Source organism: Merops nubicus, unplaced genomic scaffold (genome assembly GCF_000691845.1).
Source record: "Merops nubicus isolate BGI_N331 unplaced genomic scaffold, ASM69184v1 scaffold8983, whole genome shotgun sequence".
NCBI classification, from domain to species: Eukaryota; Metazoa; Chordata; class Aves; order Coraciiformes; family Meropidae; genus Merops; species Merops nubicus.
The window spans coordinates 65,969-84,833 of record NW_008598238.1 but is presented as its reverse complement, the minus strand read 5'-3'; the positions used below and the strand labels follow the sequence as shown (position 1 = coordinate 84,833).

Genomic DNA, 18,865 nt, shown 5'->3' with positions numbered 1-18,865 from the left:
ACCCCTGGACACCCCCACTGTGTGGCAGGGATGAGGAAGCTGCACTGCCAAGGCTATGCAGTTTTGGGTGGGTTTCTCTCTCTTTTCTGTGTTTCCCTTCATTTGGTGGTGAATAGTGTCTTTCCTTGATATAATGAGGTTTGCTTCAGGGGAGGCAGAGCTGAATTCAGCCCTGTCTCTGTTTAGCTCCATTTCAGTTTCCCAGCTCCTTCCACCCTCTCCGAGAGCCTTAGCTGTGGAGCTGACCTGGTAGGGCTGATCTGCATGCAGAGCCCCTCATTTAGCACTCTAAAATGGAAATTCTTCTTCTCTGACAGCTCTCAAAGAGCTATTGCTTGATTTTGGTTGGGTCTGAGCTTTGTCATGACAGCAACAACCAACAGAGTTCAGAAGATGAGCTATTACACCTAACATTACAGCATTCATCCCTGCTCCCACTGACATCCTCAGCTCTCCCAAAGATAAAATAAATACAATAAATAAATAAATACGATATATTCTTATCAGTCTTGAGCACAGGAACATTTTTCAAGGGGACAAGAAAAACATTTTTTACCAGGTAACAGACACTTTCCCTGCAGATTTTCAAACTTAATATTGACTACCTCATCAGTTTTTCATTTTTATGCCTGAACTGAAAAGAAACCCACCTGGTTTACAAAGTACCAACATTAAAAAATGTCTTAATGAAGCAAAAACTAGATCAATCTCCTACATTTGTTTAGCTTTCAGTTAGCTGAAAGAATCTTTCTCAACATTTCCTCTTCTAACAAAAAAAAACCTGCCTTGAAAAGTCAAAAAGTTCATTTCCAAGCTGTCAGAATAAAACATTTCAATGCTTTTTTTTCACTCCCTCCCTTGCCCTCGTTCCCTGAGCATCATTTTTTTGCCAGACCTGATTGGAGTGTTTCAGTGACACTGGTTCATAAACTGCATATTTAGGCAAATGTGCTTTGCATTGTAAAAATCAGGGCAGCTCTACCCACAGTGACTGACTCAGGAGAGGCTGCAGAACCACAGTCTGAGCTGGAAAATACATGGAGGACAAGGATAAGAGCCTGATTTAGCTTTGGTACAAGCACATTGACTGCAAAATGCATCTTCGTGGCTCATGTTCAATCCTTCTGAAAAGGAAACATCACTCTGAGCTGTTAACAGTCAGTGCACTTGCCTATAGATCATAATCCACCTCCATAATTATCATGCCACCTTTTCCATAAAGAGTCTCAGGGGAAGTGGCTGGGATCCTTATTTTTCTTGATATCCAAAAGATTTATTGATTTGCCTGACATGTGCAATTCATTTGAGACTCTGCAAGCAGAAAGGCTTTTTCTTGCATTCCTGTTGCAGAACCTTTTGTTTCATAGGCACGTTGATGCCTTTTCATGGCATTCAGGAAGGGCTCTTGGGAAAAAAAAAGGTTATTTTTTTTTCCTTTATATGTGTGAGGTTAAACACTAAATACATTCAGCTAAAATATCACCCTAAATTGGCAGAAAAAAGTAGTGGATGGATAGGCAGCATATATTTTGGGACAGTAACTAGATAAAGATTTGTTATCCTATTTGCTCTCTTCAGCCCTAAGAAATGCACATCTTTATTTTCTAAATATACTTGATTTCTATTTAATTAAATAGCTAATTAAATATTTAATACTAAATATTTTCTAAATAGATAAGAGAAAATATACTTCCCAGTGCCTTAATTAATTAATCTTGAAGGTGGGAAAGAAGGCTATATTTTGTTTCAAAATAATCTGGATTAAGTAAAGGTACTTGTATTCATTTCTTCTATTTAGGCATCTTCAGCTACTTCAACAGATTCCTGTGAATCTGTTTTTCCTGCATTGGGAAGCACCAAACTGCCCATGGTACCTGAGGTGCCTCCTGGGCAGCCTGTCCCCAGCCTCCATCACTTTAGGAGGTAACTCAAAACATCCTTCAGCATAAACCAAAGGTGTTTCCTGACTTTTTATCATCATATTCCTATTCCACACAGTTTCTCATTGCACAGTGCTCTCTTAGACAGGAATCCTGTGGACAGTTATAGAAGGTAACAGCTTCATGTCAAACATGTGACCTCAATACATGTGACCTCTGTTAACACTAAAGACTTAGAAAATTCCTCCTGATGCCTATTTTATCCATCAAGGATTGAAATTCTCTTCACCCTCATGTTTTCTCAGTGACCTGATATAGAAGTTTGAGCTTTTCTCCACGTGAGAGCCAACTTCCCCCTGCTGCTGTGAACCTACCCCATGCAAGATCCAAGCAGGCCCTGCTCTCTCATTGATTAGCAACTTTCTGAAACCATCAGAAATAATTTAGGAGAGAGGAAAAGAGGAAAACTGTGGTTCCTACAGTTGCACACCTTCACCACCATGCTGAATCTTAGCTTTTTGTTTAGACTTCTGCTTTGCTGTTGCCACCAGATGGTTGGATTATCTACCAGGTGTCAGCATTCTTCTTTCTTTTCAATTTTTTTTTTAAGGAACAGCATTTTAACAGTTCCCAGCTAGAAATATATACTTGAAAAGTCATCCATGCCTACTTGTGAGAGACTGGCTCCAGAGAGGCATCAGCTGTGAGAGCAGGGTGGGAGTTCATGATTATAAAAGGAATACAAGCTTTAAATGAAAACCTACAGCCTCTGCAACAGTAAACTGAGACAGCCAAAAAGATCTCTCTGACTCAGTCAAATCCTGCTCTGACTAATCTTGCAGCTCATGAGGATGCATGGACTGCAAAGATGGATGGATGTTTGGACTGGGGGCATGATTTGCCCCTCAGTGGAGCATCATTGGTAGCTGGAAGCAATCATGTGTGCAGTGCTTTTAATCAGAGTATGGCAAATCCAAGTGTAAGCATTATTTCCTTACAGGAGAGCTCTGTGTTCCAATAAACCTATAATTAATTACATCAACGTGCCTTGAAAAGCCTCAGAGGGAAGGTATGCAAAAGGGGCAGCTCAGGAAATCCACATTTCCTTGGTATTCTCAGTGTTCCTGGAAAAGACTGAGTTTAAAACTCATGACACAGTCATAAGGTACAGGACAGACTGAAATTTCATTTATTTTGGAAAGAAAAGTCAGATTATGGCAATCATAGAAATGACTTAATTTATCTGCTCTCCATTTTCCTTTTTGAGTCATTATCTTACTCTTGAAAGAAACCAAATGAAATGAAACTCTTAGATGATATAACTTTTTTTTTTTGTCAAAAGAATAATTTAAAGCCTTTTAATTGAGCTATGGCTTCTAAATATCCTGTTACAAAGCCCTTTTTTTCTCAAACACCCAATGTGGGATCCCAAACATCATAATTATTTTATTAAATAGTATTTAGGCTGAGTTAATACTGCTATCACCAAATTAGAAAATGGGCCAATATAAACTCTGTTCTGATGACAGATTAAAGCCCAATTACAGTCATAAGGAAATTATATCTTTAGCCTATTCAATAAAGTCTAAAGCAAAGTATTAATCCACAACTGATACCAGCATTCAGGTGGAATCACCACAGACCCTTTGTAGAGCAAGACCTGAAGAAGATGTTACAGCAGTGGTTGGGTTGGAGTTTTCTTCTCTGCCACAGCCCTTATGTTTGCTCTCCTTTCTTCAGGAGAGGTGTATCCAAAACATGTATCTCTTCTCATATGTTGGTTTGTTTTTCTAAATTACTTTTCCTTTTACCATTTCATTTTCATTTACAGTCTGACTGGAAGCTCATTAATAACAGCCTCCAGTGCTTGCAGTGGGGTTTGGATCAGACTCATGCTTACCTCTGATGCTTTGTGCAGTGCTGCCAAAGCACCAAGGGACTCACAACACAGGGTAAATACAGAGAGCCTCTTGCTTTGTCTCTTCTGGTAATTCAGTGGTGAGCACAACTGTCCTCTGGCCCTCAGGCACATGGCAAGAGACCCACATCTACTGACACAGCCCTTCGCCCTGACAGCACCAGTTACCACAACCAAAAATGAGTGGTCAATATTAAGTCCATCTTATGAAAAAAAGAAGAAATATATGGAAGAAAAGGCAGAGAGAAACCAGACCCCAGTAAGGCACTGAACTGGACCCCAGTAAGGCACTGAACGGTTGTACAGCTCCGGCTGAAGCCACAGTTCATTGTTCCATCCTGGCTGGATGGGGAGAGCAGGTTCTCCCTGGCTTTGCTCTAGTGCAAATCAAAGTCAGACACTCCTTGACTTGGATTTGGCTTGGACCTGGACCATTTTTTCCAGGCACATGTTCCTTTTCCTTAATTGAACAGAAAGCTAAGGCTGAGTTCCCAGCTGAGGAATTTCACTGCCACATGCTAGGCAGGATGTATCTAGATCCTAAAGTAGAAACTATCTCTGTCCTGGTCAACAAAAACAGGAGCCCTATAAAACAGAAATGACAAATGCTACAGAAAAAGCTTTAAAAGCTTTTCCACAAAGGAACAAAACCTAAAAAAAGCATATAACACATGTAATTATGGAAAGAAATACATGAAAAAAAGGAGGAAATGTTTCCCTTTCTCATAGTTTAATATCTTTAATAAATCATGGTATAACGTCACACATTATTTCTTCATTCATGGAAAACAGGAATTTCTGTGAACAACAATCATCTATGGTTTTAGTTGAAGATCTGCAGCTATTCACAGTTTGTTAGCAACTATGAAATGTGGAAAACACACACATTCTGGCAGATACATTAATGTAATGAAGGAGGAGAGGCTTTTTGTACCTGGGATACCATGAAAACTAAAAGCTAAACAGTTCAATTTCCTTCAAACCTACAGCTGGCATGTAGTAAAATGGGAATTTCAAATCCAGCAGCTTGTCATTATACATGTGACTAAGAGAGGACTGCTGGATCCTCTTAGCCAGCAGCTGAAGGCCAAGGTGCTGCAGACAGAAGGGATTTCTGATCTGTGCTCTCACGTTTTCTTGGGAGAGGAAACAGGAAATCAAACCCCTGCAGCCAGCTGAGCATCTGCAACAGTCACTGTGGTAAGGGCACACTGTGAACTGAGGGGGGAAAAGAAAAAAGGTGGCAACTACAGAAATTATGCAGAGCTTTTTTGCTGAAGGGAGAGAAAGGTTAAATAAGAACAGGCCATTTGATCAGTGATGTTGCCTTGAGTGTTTACCACTGTGTTTTGCTGCACCTTGACTGGGTGTTTCCTGTTTTGCTCTTTCTCTTGAGCCATTCCTTGTCCACGGGGATCAGTACTGACCCTCAACACGTTGTCTGGGGTGCCCTTTCACTGTGTAAATGCACATTGCTTCAGAGCAGTTCAGCTCACCCACGTGAAGTCCCACTGTGACCTGCTGTGGCATGACTGTTTACTCTGTCTGCTGAGAGCTGGAGGCAAACATGCATCTTATTTGCTGGAAGAAATGGAGCAGGATGAGAACTGTCAAGCCAGGATTCCCCCAGCCCATTAGTGTGTCCTGCCTGTCTCCCCCTCAGAGCTGTGCTGCTGGCTGCAGCTCCCATCAGAGGCAATAATTATTCATTGATTTATTTCACCTCCCCAAGCCTGCTCGTAAATCAGCAATTGCCCAGGATTTTCCCTGCAGTGATGCTGCAGCAATGAATTTGTACTGTCACTTCCAGCAGCCTTTCCCCCTCAGCAGTGTAAGTGGAGCTATCAGCTGTTATCAGCCACATTCTTCAGCAGAGCAGGTAAATACAGAAAGAGATCACTTTGTCTTTGCTCTGGGAAAATGCACGTCTGGAAGTTGTGTGAGGACTGGAAAGCAAAGAGGGGAGATGCAGGCCATGAAGGACATCAAGTGACAGAACTCACTCCACTGGAGGTCAAGAGCTCCTTGTGCCAGTGTGAGGCTGATCAGCCAGAGTTCAGAAGATGAGGCTGGAAGTGGGAAGGAAGCCCCTGAAGGGCCTGCAGGATCTCTCAGCTCTGCCTCAGCCATTAAGATCCATCACCTCAATCACCTTTTTGCCAATCACTTCACAGCTCTGGGAAGTAGCTGCCTAGAGCAGAAAGGTTTCTTCTGCTTTCTGGACTCCAGATGGTTTCAGTTAGGCTTGTTCCCAACATGGATGGAGAACACCACTACTGAAGTGGAGAAAACTGCCTTCCTAAAACTGGTAAAGGGTGAAGAACATCTGGACAGGCTGCCACCTCTCCTGCTTTGTAGTATCTGAGCAAGAACATCTTTTGAAGGCAGCAAGTGTGCAAAAGTCCAGCTAGTGGCTGTGTTTTAGAGACTGGGGATCCCAGTCATCCCACCTTCTCTAGGAACTGATCTCTCCAGGCCTTTGTGAGGTCCACCACTAAGCACGGAGGGCAGCACTGCTTGGGAAAATTCCCTGCCTTAGGAGAAGCATTTCTCCCTCCATGTTCCCATGTCCTCCACCTTTTCAAGTCTAATATGGGAAAAAGTAGCTGATTTTACTCTGGAATAGATTTATTCACTGTTAGGTGTGTTGACTGGCCTGTTTCTTGTGTTTGGGTGGTTAAAAAGCTGCTGGCATGCTGGAAAAGGAGAAGGTAATTTTGGTAAGAAACAGTTTCCCTTTTCAAAACTGCTTTCTTCTAACTGATGTGGATGCAACAGCTCTTTCAGAAGGCAGGCATTTAAATCTGTTTACATCTGTGTGTGGTATCTCAGTAACAAAACAGCACTACTGCTGGGCTTTGGCTGCTGTTGAAAGAATGATGTGACAAGACACTGTCTCAGCTTTCCTCCCCCTCAAACACAGTTGCAAATATTGCAAAAATAAACAAACAAAACCTCCCCAAACAAACAAACAAACAGACAGGGATCTGCTGCTGCCAACAGCATCACATCAGTTCTATTTACTTTTCCCACAGAATACTTCTACAGAGATTTTTTTTTCAGGATGTCTCTCATACCAGCTCTGGCAACGACTGCAAAAGTCTTACTGTAAGTGACTATGTTGGGCAGATAAATAGTTTGAGCAGATCCTGAGGGACTATCCAAGGACTATTTCTGGATGACCTGTAGTGTAACCTTGCCCACCAAACAGGAAGAGCTATTCTGGAGAACCTCTCGGATCACACTCCTAATTTGCTTTGGAGGTGAACTTCTAAAATAAATAATTGAATTGAGCTCTTTTGTTGGCTTGTTTTCAGCTTCATGCTGAGGTGATGGCCAACGACACCTCTGTGAACCTCAGAGCAAGAACATGTGGCTGTGAGAGGTGCAGTGTGAGAAGGATCCTTGTTGTGTACAACTACAACCCATCTGTAGCTAAAAACTGTCAGGAGCTACTCCTAGCACCTCAGAATTAGACTCCAACTACCCTTCAAAAGTGCTTAAATAAATAATAAAATATGGAACTTCAGCTCTAAGTTTTTACTACAGGGTCAGGACAGCCTGAAGTTTATGACTAAGATTTTTTCCCCAATCTCTTTCCAGCTCCCTTCTCTTGCTCCTCCATCCAGCACCCCAAAATGCCACCCTGGGAACTGGAATACAATCCGGGGTCTATAAAGCTTCACAAGTCCAGGGAAGAACTTTTGGTACTCACTGAAGGGCTGGAGTAGGTGCAGTCCCAACTGCACAACTCGTGGCTACCTGCCCAGGTGAGTTTAGAAGTAGTTTGGTTTGTTTAGAACACATCAGTGGCTGCTGTGTAGACATAGAGCTAAACAACAACCTGACTGCTGCTGAAATGGCCACTCTTGAACTTCTCCAGGTCCAAAAATAAAAAGTCATCACATTTAATGGCTAACATTTCCAGTAAGAAAAATTTTACTATGTGTGAGGCAAACCATTTCAGTATTTTCCAAACATTCCTGAAAGCCAGGACATGAAAGAATACTTATTTCTAGACAGAATTTAAGGGTGTTTGATTTTCATTCCAGGACAAAACAAAAATAAATGGCACAATCTGGACATTCTCTGTGAAATGGGGTTATTATTCTCTGCTGGTGTTCTGTGCAAAAGATGATTTAATGCTGAGATGGAGGTAAATAAGTTAGAAGTAGATGATTTCTCACTCAAGTTGAGAAACTAATTGAGACTTTTACTAAAACATGTATTCAAATTTCCTTCTCCACTATGTCCCCAATGCCTGTAGTCCTGTCAAATCAAGTGATATGATGAATAAATAGCCATATTTGTGGTTGGTATTGGGAACAGAAGTGTGTGAGAACTCAATGTCCTTGTTCTCTCAGATATAGCTGATTTCTCACTTTAATGTATCTTTGTTTTCCAGTAGTGGTTCCCCCACAAAGTCCTTCATGGTTCTGCATCTTGAATCACAAAAACTACTGAAGACTGCTCACCACAACACAGTCCTGAGACAACCTCCCAACCTGTAGCTGAATTTGGAACGATGACAGTGTTGCATCAGATGGTGAAGAAAAGACATTGCTATGAAAATAATAATCCTCTAAGTGTCTACCTGGATGATCAAAGTCACTAATAAAGGTGGGAGATGATTAGAATCTGTGGGCTTGAAATGCACGAAGTTGAACCAGCATGGTGTGGTTGTTGTGCTCTGGTGTTGGACAGGATGAAGGGGATGTGAAGTAAATCCAGCCCAACAGGAAGAAAGCAGAAAAGAATCAGTAATTTAAAAGGAATATCTGCAGTCCTCACTAATATTTCCTGTGAGATCCTGGGACTGCACAATCTTCTCCAGCCTCTCTTTGACTGGAGCCTATAGGCTTTGGAAATGTGTGGAGGAGTGCTAAGGATTTGACTTTCTTTTCAATATAAATATTCAAAATGCTAAATAAATATCATAAAAGTTTATGATAGCCATTCTTTTTTTCTTTTTCACCTAAAAATGAAACTTGATTTGTTCTTCTAATAATCTGCAGGTTAAAATTGTTTATGGTAATCACACACAATGCCTCTTTCCAACATCAGAAGAGAAAACCAAAGCAAATTACACATTCCATGATTCTAGGCTGTCAGAGCAAACAATTAAATCACCCAAGAAGAGAAATTTTACAGTGAAAAAAAAACCCAACATTGTCACAGAAACCCAAAAAAATTCCTCAGCGGTAACACAGGCTAGTTTTCAGAGACTCTGATATCTCAAGTTATCCTTGTTATATTGCATTTATCCTACAACAGATCTTTTTTGTGTGCAATTATCCAGATAATGGCAGAGTTACAGACAGGGAGAAGACTGCAGGTTAAGGGGGTATCTTTCAGGCTGTAAAAACATTCACAGCTATTCCATAAACAGGGATGGAGGATGCTTTTTCTCACCCCTTTTTCTGCTGCAGGAATACAAACCACAATTATTTCCTCAGAAAAATCCAGCGTGGGCTGGATGGCAACAGCATTGCCAGCAGCTCTGTCTCCTCCTTTGTGATTTTTCTGCACAGGGCATCTAAGGCTGGCCAAGTGGAGGCTTTTTAAATCACATTAAACTCACTCTGGCAGTGCTGGGGCTTCCTCCCACTTTTCTGTAACCTTCTGCAAGAGACTCAAGATTGAGAGCTGCAAGTAGTCCAGAGTGAATCAGAGTGATGACTCTCTTGTGTTTAGATATCTAAGCTGAAAATTAGTCACAGAAAGTCACCCTCGCTCTCTGGTAATTAAGGCAATTATATGAGCAGATATTAATCTCTTTCTGAGAAGTGTTGTGAAGCTTAATTCATTAAAGTTTTAATGATTTGAGAATTTTACTTGAAAGATGTTACAGAAGCCCAGTGCCTCGTGTAATCATCCCCCCAGCACTCCCAGGCAAAGGAGGAAAGGTGCAGCCCCAGCTTTCTGCATGACTCATGGTTTGTGGTAGCTTTTGCCACCAAGAAAGTAAAACTCTCATTGTAGCATTATAATGTGGGAACAATGAGAAGCAGATATGAATATCAGCTTAATGAAGCTGCTTAGGAGGAAAAGTTGAGTGGCTGAGAGGATGAGGGACTGGCATTTCATCTCAGAGAGCCCACTGGGGTTTAATTTGCAGCCCACAGTTGAGATGTTAGGAGGGAAATGATTTACTAGCTACCAAAGGGGACCTGCTTCTGACAGGAGAGTACTCTTCAGACAGACACATTAAATCCTCTTGTTTTCCAAGTTTGAGCCAATTTCAATAAAGCTTTAATCCCAACTAAGTACATCTAAATACTTATATTTTTTTGTCAGTTGTAACTTCTCTTCCTGTGATGTCCAACACTTCAACTGGAGCATGTGGAGGAATTCACTGAGACCTGAAGCTACCTGCTTTGGAAATGCCTCAGTTAGGAAGCAGGTAAAGAAGGGATCTATATAGTTAATGGATGCCAAAGATATTGGGCAAACATTTGAAGAGTATCAACATTTTGTTACCAATCTAATATCAGCTTCCTCTGTTGTTACAGGTTAAGTTACTAAACTCTTCTGGAGAGGTCACTGAAGCATCTACAGACTTGCATACACAGATCTACCTGCATGGAACATCAACAATCATCCACAGAATTTGGAAGCCTGTACACTGGTGACCTACAAAAAGGGAAGGTCTTCCTGATTTGATTTCTTAGGCACCTAACTCTGAGGTTGCAAGGCTGCACATTTTGTTGTTGCACATTTGAATGCTCACTCTGCCAACCTGAGCATGGATCATGGGCTGGGAATTATTCCAGCTCTTCTTCTGAAGCTGAGATGATTCCCCTTTGGAATAATCTAATATCAACTGTACCAATCAAGAGAAATAACACTATGATTTAACAATCTGAGTATCAGTCATACCTGCTGAGGAAACAAAATTCTGTCTTTGCTCCACAAAACTTTTATATGAAATGCTTAAATATGTAATTGTCCCTTCCTTATACAAGGAACATCTTACATGTTGAACGGTTAAAAATATTTGTACATTCTAGAGAGTGCAGTTTTGTGATTAAGGCACTGAATTGAGTTTCATGTAGCTTCAAACCTCAAGTCCTGTCTAGAAATACCTGAGCAGGGGCTCTGCACACAACCATTTAATTTCTGTCTTGCAAAGTGAAGTTTCTGGGAATCAAAGTGAACAGAAGAATAATGTCTGTGTATCATCATTTATCTGCATTCAAGGCTCATTTTATTTTAGAAATCCCTGTCTAACAATGCAGCTGTAGCTTCAGTGACAACTCTTTTCAACAGAACACAAATTATCTCAGTTCTCACCTCTTAGAGCTTTGCTTATTTAACATCTCATTACATGTCAAGTATTTTGCCAAAAAAATTTGCATACTCTATGATCCTGACCATTACTTGAAGCAGGCAGATGCTACTGATGTATAAAAAAAAGATGCCCAGGTAATGGAAGTTGTTGCCCTTTGATTTCTGCTGTTGCCTTTGTGAAAGAAGAGTGCTCTCAGTTCAGCTCACAATAAGTTTGCAGCCCGTCAGAAAACCACAAACCTGTTCTATTGTAATTCTGGATGATCATTTCCCACGGAGAGGTCAAGTGCCAAAAGGACCTGAGTGTTCTCAGGCCTGGAAATTACTCCTCTAGGCAAGAGGGAGGCATGTTGGGGATCTGTCTGAGCTGCACTTTTATTGGCAAGGAGGCTTTTATCTCCCAGGCTGATGATCTTACCCAGAAACTTATTGATTCCCACAGGTAACTCTCCTTGACTTCAAAATGACCCACAATTTTAACTTTCTGTTTTTAGCTCAGGTTATTCATAGGTTATAACTCACAGAAAGAAAGGAGATTGCACATTAGAGAGTGCTGCTGGAGGCCACGTCTTCAATTTTCACCAATTTCTATTAAAATTAATTTCATTTATCTCCCAGAAATTAAGTAGTACAAATGACAAAGAGGAGAAAGGGAAAAGTCTTCCAGGAACCAGGAATATGTGTTGGGAAATAGGTGATAGAAGAATCAGAAGGCAAGATATGAATAAATTCTAGTTCTACCTAACAGAGTCCATTCTGCTGATGGCCACCTTATTACTTTGCATCAGAGGAGACATAAAAAATACCTTTTTTTTCTAGCTGTTACCCTAAAATGAACTGACCACATGAAGTACAGAGTAAAAGGGAAATTGTAAAGCCATGCATGTATGTTCACCTGATTTCTTTGTTCCTTCCAATCCATCTGCTCATCCCTGAACAACTCCTATGTAACCCCACTTAGTGTACAGTAGCTTCCCAGCTCATAAAATATTGATCCAGGTGTTTTATTGTGTATCTTCCTTGAACTTTGATCTTTCATACTTAGTGCTGCCTTAATGAAATATTTAGAAGTACAACATTTTCCATGTGTAAGGTAAATTTAGGGGTTTTATGGTAGCCTCTGTTAATGCACTAACTTCAACCCACAGGAGATCCAGGCTGAACTCTATCTCGGTCACATTTAGTTGAAAATTGCATTTCCAAATTCATCCATCCCTAAGCAACATTTTTTTTAGGGTAAAGGTCAGTTTTGTGACTTGGTTGGAGCAGGGTCACCACCCTTCCTCACCAGGTACATTGAGAGGGCCTTGAGAAAACACATCCTAAGAGATGACTTTAATAGCTAATTCCCAACAGATAAAAATGTATTATCTGGATAATAAAGCAAGACCTCCAACTTAGAAAAAAGACTAAACAAACATTCTACAAATATTTATAGACATTGAATGTCATCAAGTAAGTTTGTTGAAGAAAGCCAAAGTACTGAACTATCTCCTTTACCAATTTCATCAACTCTTATACTCAAGAATAACAAACAAAGCATTCTCCTGTTTTGTTTTTAGAGGTTGAGAACTGATAAAGTCCAAGAATAACAAACAAAGCATTCTCCTGAGGTTGAGAACTGATAAAGTTTCAGCTCACAGCCCATGGCTATCAGCATCTAGGAACATGCAAGATCCAGTTAAAGCTTCTTCAAGACCTGAAGGACTCAAAAGGTTTCTGTCCAACATGGTTTCTCTGATAACTGGTAGGAGCCTTTCCCCCAGTATAAGGCTCTTGTCACCACCCAGTCACTTAACTTTCACAAAATGGGTAAAAACTCAGTTTGGAGACCTTTATCTTGTTGCATTTGCTTGAAAGGGGTTTTGGATGAAGGATTTCAAGGTTCTTAGGGACAGAGAGACAAGGTGGTACACAGACACACACACAGAACAAGCTTAAACACCTGATTCTGTCTTATTACAGCTGCCACAAATCAGGATATGATTTATCAGCATCTCTCAGTCAACAGACTGCTGCTCTGTTTGAGGGTAGAAAGGCTCTGCAGATGAATTTGGACAATCTGGATCAATGGGCAGAGTCCAGCTGTATGAAACTCAACTGCTGGGTCCTCCACTTGGGTCACAACAATCTCAGGTAACATTACAGGCTTGGGGAAGAGTGGCTGGAAACTGTCACTTAAAGGTCTTTTCCAAGCTAAATGATTCTATGATTCCAGGATTCCATAGTGCCCATTTTGAAGATGCTGCAGACAGCTCTCAATTACAACATGCTGTTTGGACAGATAGAAGTAGAGCAGCAGAGAAAACAGGCTAGAGGTTTTTTCAGTCTGAATTTTGAATTCACAGAAATGTGTGGTTTTGAGATGCTAACAGTTGACATGCAGAACCAGGACTTCAGCTCTGATCGCTTGGAAGATCCAACTCTACCAGTCCAATCATCTAGGCTTTCCTCATAACTGATGGAGAAAGATATATGGAAAGAACTAAACTCCCAAAATGACTCTTTTCATAGCCTAAGGATTTGATGCCTACATATGGAGCTTTTAGATGGACAAATGTAGGTCAGAAGCACTTCACCTTTACAGAGCAGCCTGTTGAACCTGCTAACACCAGAATGAATTTCCAGTGCTCATAAGATCCATAGTTCTGTTCTAGTAACAACATTAAGCCATTTATTACCTGGACAAAGCAAATAATTTATAATATCTGAGGACTATGGCCTCAAAAACCTTTATCAAGATGGCAAGCTCTGCTTCTTTCCATAGTTGGCTTTTGCACTAGGCACAAAAGAATTTCTCCACATGCTGGAAAGCCAGGATATCAAGTAATCACTCCCAATGTGCATAGATTTATGTTAATGACAGGAAAGGTAGGAATAAAAAGGGAAATAAATATAGTTTGCTGCATATATCTGTCTCAGCATTATTTAGGGAAATAATAACAGCTAGATCACCAAATGAAATAATGAAACCTTCAAAGAAAGTCTTCATATTAAAGTACAACCATCTCTCAGACACCGAGCCATATACTCCATTCAAAATATTCCTATAGATTGATACCATAATTTCATCTTCATATGATGCAACATCTGTGTTTATTTTACTGAGGCTGCTGGGATGTTAAAAATCACCCATTTAAATTTGTGTCATGCAAATATTTTGGTAAAAAGTCGACATCTCAGAGAAAGCCTGATGACCTATAATTTTTATATTCTTATTTATTTTCTAGATGTGTTTCTTAGGGCTACAACAGACCTTTCTTTAAAAAAAAACAAAACCAAACAATGGCTTTGTGATTTCATTGCATTTTTACCTACTCTATCAGCTTCCAACGTCCCAAATTTTACACTCTCCAAAAGCACAGAGACCTGCCTTACCTTCTGGCTCCCTGATCTTACGCCCTGCTGCAGATTTTCTCAGCACGCTCCGTCCTGAGCTGAACAAACTGGTTAACTCATCCAGGGGACTGGTCAGGGCCCTCGAGTTGGTGGGGCTGTATGGAAATGAGGATGGGGAATTGGAGTTGAGTTTCCTGTGCTCTGCTCTCGCCACCTTTGGGGAATAAGGCCGTTTGGAGAATGGAGATGAGCATCCCAGCTGGGCAGGATTGGGTCTCTGAGGTACTTTTGGCAGGTCTGAGTTTGTACCTGTTTTCCCTGTGTTGATCAGAAAAGTAGCACAAGTCTCTGGAGGAAAGGCAAAATGGGTGGAAGCCCGGTAGGAAACAGGAGGTGGTACAGGAGGAGGGGGTGGTGGGAGAGGAGGAGGTGGTGTGGAAGGAGGGGTCACTTTGCTGGAAACGTTGAACACAATCAAGCCTGGAGATGTTGGTCTTTCATTCTCCCCTTTCTGACCTTTGGAGTACTGTGGTGACAATGGACTGGAGCCTTCTGACTGCACGGGGTATTTGAGGTTGGTTTCCAAGACAGGAAGCTTCTTGACTTCCAGTGGTGTTAGAGGTGATTCATCAGAAGCAGGAGAACAGGTGACAGGGGTGGGAGGAAACACAAGAAGTGGTGGCCTGTGGGGAAGCAAGTTAGGGAAAGGAGCTGGAATGTCACATGAGTCTTTATAGATCAAAGCTGCTTGGCTGTTTCCTTCCAATGGCCCATCTTCAACATTAACATTTTTTTTGCTTTCAAACAGCAGAGGAGGAGAACCAGTCACTACTGGAATCATCCCATTACCATTGCTTCCTTCTTCTGGTAGAAAATACTTCATCTCTTCATACACAGACTCTCCTTGTTCTGGACTTTCTGCCTCAGCAGAGCCACTTTTCATTGCATTCCCTACCATTTCAATATACACAGGCTCATTTTCCTCCTCTTCTTGTGACATGTAGAGACTCAACACACCATGCTGTGGCCCATCAGCAGAAGCTGCCTTCTGTATTGTCACAGTGTCATAGCCCCCTGCTTTAGCTCCTGTGCTTGCCTGTTTTCCATCCCCAGGCTTCTGCCCAGGTATTTCTTCATAAGAACCACTAAGTTTGGTGTTGGGACTTCGTTTTGGTTTTCTGGGAGGTATTTTTTTCATGGTGCTGTAGTCATCACTGTGTGGCCTTGGACGGGTCAGTACTAGGAAAGAGAAAAAGGTCTGGGTTATTAATTGAGAAAAGTACTTTTTTTTCTTACACAGGTCTAGTTTAAGCCTTCAAACGTTGCCCATGCAGTTGTACAATGAGTAGCAGCCACAAACACAGGGATTCAGTCAAAAGTATAAATATTTCAAAGACCTTTCATCTTCCAAAGCACAAGCCTTTGCTATCTTGGTGTTCAACCTGCTTTGCTCATCTTTACTGCCACTAGAACACTGGTAGATTCAAATCTAAACCTTCACTGCAAGAATTGTTAGCACATGGAAATACCTGTCTGTTATTCCTTTTGCCCCAAGGGACAGGGGCATGTTTTTAACTGGAAATTTCAGCATGGTGCTACTTTGACACATTATTGCCAGTAATGGATGTATCCCCCTTTTATGTAATGTCTATAAGGCTTTAATTATAGGCAGCTATTAAGCCTGTCTCTTCTTCTGTACTGTGGGTGTGGAAATAATTTATAAAGTTAGGGAATACCATATAGCCTAAGGGCAATTTCCCAACTGAGTATACAGTTAACTAAACGAGATGTCTTTTTACAGCCTCCAGGCATGTGTGGGGTGGAGAAACCAGATACCTATGTGATTGGACTTCTAAGATCAAAATTAGATGGTGCAAATCAGAGCTGCTTTAGGACAAGGAAATGGACTCAATTCTCAGAAAATGAGTATACAGCAGGGAATCTGGCCCTGTTGTTTCATACATAGGAGAAGTCCAGAGTTTTCTGTGAGTGCATACAAGCATTAGTGTTACGATCACACACTGTAGAATCATAGAATGGTTTGGGTTGGGAGGGACCTTGAAGATCTTCTACTTCCAACCCCACTGCATAAAGAGTTATTCTTCAAAAAAACTCAATCAGCTCTTGCAGGACTGGGCACAGAATGCTGAGAGCACCACAGAGCTCCTTAAACCATACTAGCTTGAAAGTATATTGGACACAGTTTCTCTCTCCTTACACAGACCTTGACTGAGGAAGGAATAGATTAAGAAAAATGGACTTGCATCTAATGAACTGGACATGAGAACAATAATTATTATGCAAGAGGGAGCTGCAAAGATTTCTATCCATTGAATGCATGATTAGAGGATGGTTATACATAGCTTTAAACCCAACCTGAAGGATCTTCCCTGGTAAACCTAGAGGATCTGTTACCCAAGGCATGACAAGTCAAGCTTATCATAGAAAAGCAGAATGCATTCCTTCACTTCATCCTCTACTCATTCATTTCAGAGTGAAGAATAATAAAACAACTGAAGCCAAAACCATCCTATATGCACTATAATGCATTGAGACACTTTGGGACTTTCACAGCACTTTCCTTCTCAACAGGAAACTCGCTGTAAGCAAGTTACAGCACAACCAGAAACCACTGAATGCATAAGTTATTCATGTGAACAGAAAGAGAAAGTGGAGGAAGTTTAATGTTTAAAATTCAAGGTTTGAGCATTCTGCTTTAGTGATACAAGACATTGTAGCACAGAGTTTAAAAGGTGAAATGAAATGGTCAGTGGGGTAGAATAGCTCAAGCTGACAGATCACCTCTCTCTACAGAGAGCTCTGCAAATAGCTTTGGGTTGTTGACCAACCAGGCAATTAGAACACGTGAGCACCACTTGCTGATTTGGACAAATCAACTCATTCCATTGACTGCCACTGAGATATTCCCTGGGAGCAGGACTCTCCAAAGCTGCCTGGCTGTGTTGAAAAGGATGAAAGTGAAAAGAACAAGTCAAGAAGCCCACGTTGGTGACCATTTCTCCCCTTAGGCCTGACCTTCGTTGGCGGTCTCCTTGGCCGCCGCCAGGCAAGCGCTGACGGCCTCGTAGGACGCGCTCAGCCGCGTGCTGGGGTCCCTCTTGGGTTTGGGAGGAGGCTGTTTCCTGGGGGATGGCAGGCTGCTGCTGTCCTCCACGCTGAACACCGAGTGCAGGGAGGGGGATCTGATGGACGACCCACCCCCAGAATGGACCAAGCCATCCACGGCCATGGGGACGGGCACCGAGCTGGAGTGGAAGTGCCTCGGCGCCCGGCAGCCGGCCAAGCTGTCCTCGGGGACCTTCCCACCCTTGTCTTCAGCTCTGAAAACACACCAGAGGGGCCCAGAGGCATTATTCAAGCCACAACAATGGACCCATTCATGCAAACGTAACAGCTTTTTGGTAACCAATCCCCCCCGCTGCGCCGAGGGGGTGGGTGCAGCAACCTCCCCACAAACCAGCCCAGCTCAAGCTGCTGGATTTTCTTCCCTTTCCTCTTTCAGGATAAATCAGGATGCTATTTTTTCACACAGCCTCATGAATTGTTCACACTTTGGTTGTTTCGTGCAATCAGAACTCTGGGTTTTCAATCTGAATGATAATTTCAGGGAAATCCGGTTTAATAGGAAGTTACTGAGGCAGCAAATGCTAAATCTTTATCACTGGTTTGTAAAAAGACAACTATAAATTCTATTTAGGTAATGCAAATCTTTTAAATATTAGATGACCTTCTTAACCAGCTACATTGGCTATTTCAACAATCCCACCCAGATATCTATATGTCGTCCCATTTAAGCTTAATTATTTGTTATCATTGTCATAGTATTAATTATGACATTATCTTTAGTTATTTCAATCCCATTTTTGGAGTTTTTTTTATTCAAATTTTTTCCTCTTTTTTGCTATTTCAGTATATACTACATAAAATTATGTTTATCAGCTGCTTCCAACAGATTAATTTTTAATAAAAATCCTTTATTCCTCCAAAAATCAAAACACTGAAAGCCTTTTAACTGTGTGGCAATGGATTAGACAGAAGATGTCTATACCATCATTTGACAAACAAATCCCCCAGCATTTGTTTGTTTAAATTGTATTTCTGCATGGCAAAGCACCAGCAGAGCTGGAATTCATGCACAGGATGCAGCCAGCTGCCCATGTCCTAAATGAAACAGCTAAAGATGAAAGCATGATGCTCAGTGGATAATTTGTTTTCACTGTAATGTTTAATTACAGTCTTTCCTACAAAGGCATTTCCTCCAATATGTAATCACTGGGATATTTGCAGCTAATTAAGCAGATGCACTGCCATTTTCACTTTAATAAAAGTCACTGACAAAAGCAATGAAAGCAAAGGGAGTTGTTCTGGCTGAAAATTAAGTTCCTATGGAAAAATAAACATTCATATGTCCAGCAAG

At 41.3% G+C, this 18,865-nt stretch overlaps 1 protein-coding gene across 1 annotated transcript in view; it reads right to left on the bottom strand.

The window, feature by feature from the left end:
• The window catches only part of MYO16 (myosin XVI), a gene marked incomplete at its 5' end in the record, with an annotated part of 96,585 nt that overhangs the window by 14,750 nt on the left and 62,970 nt on the right, over positions 1–18,865 (bottom strand). Inside the window, 2 exons of the mRNA XM_008936983.1 lie at positions 14,467–15,666; positions 17,464–17,768. Of these exons, the coding sequence (XP_008935231.1) occupies positions 14,467–15,666; positions 17,464–17,768 (1,505 nt within the window). The remainder of the gene's footprint in view (positions 1–14,466; positions 15,667–17,463; positions 17,769–18,865) is intronic.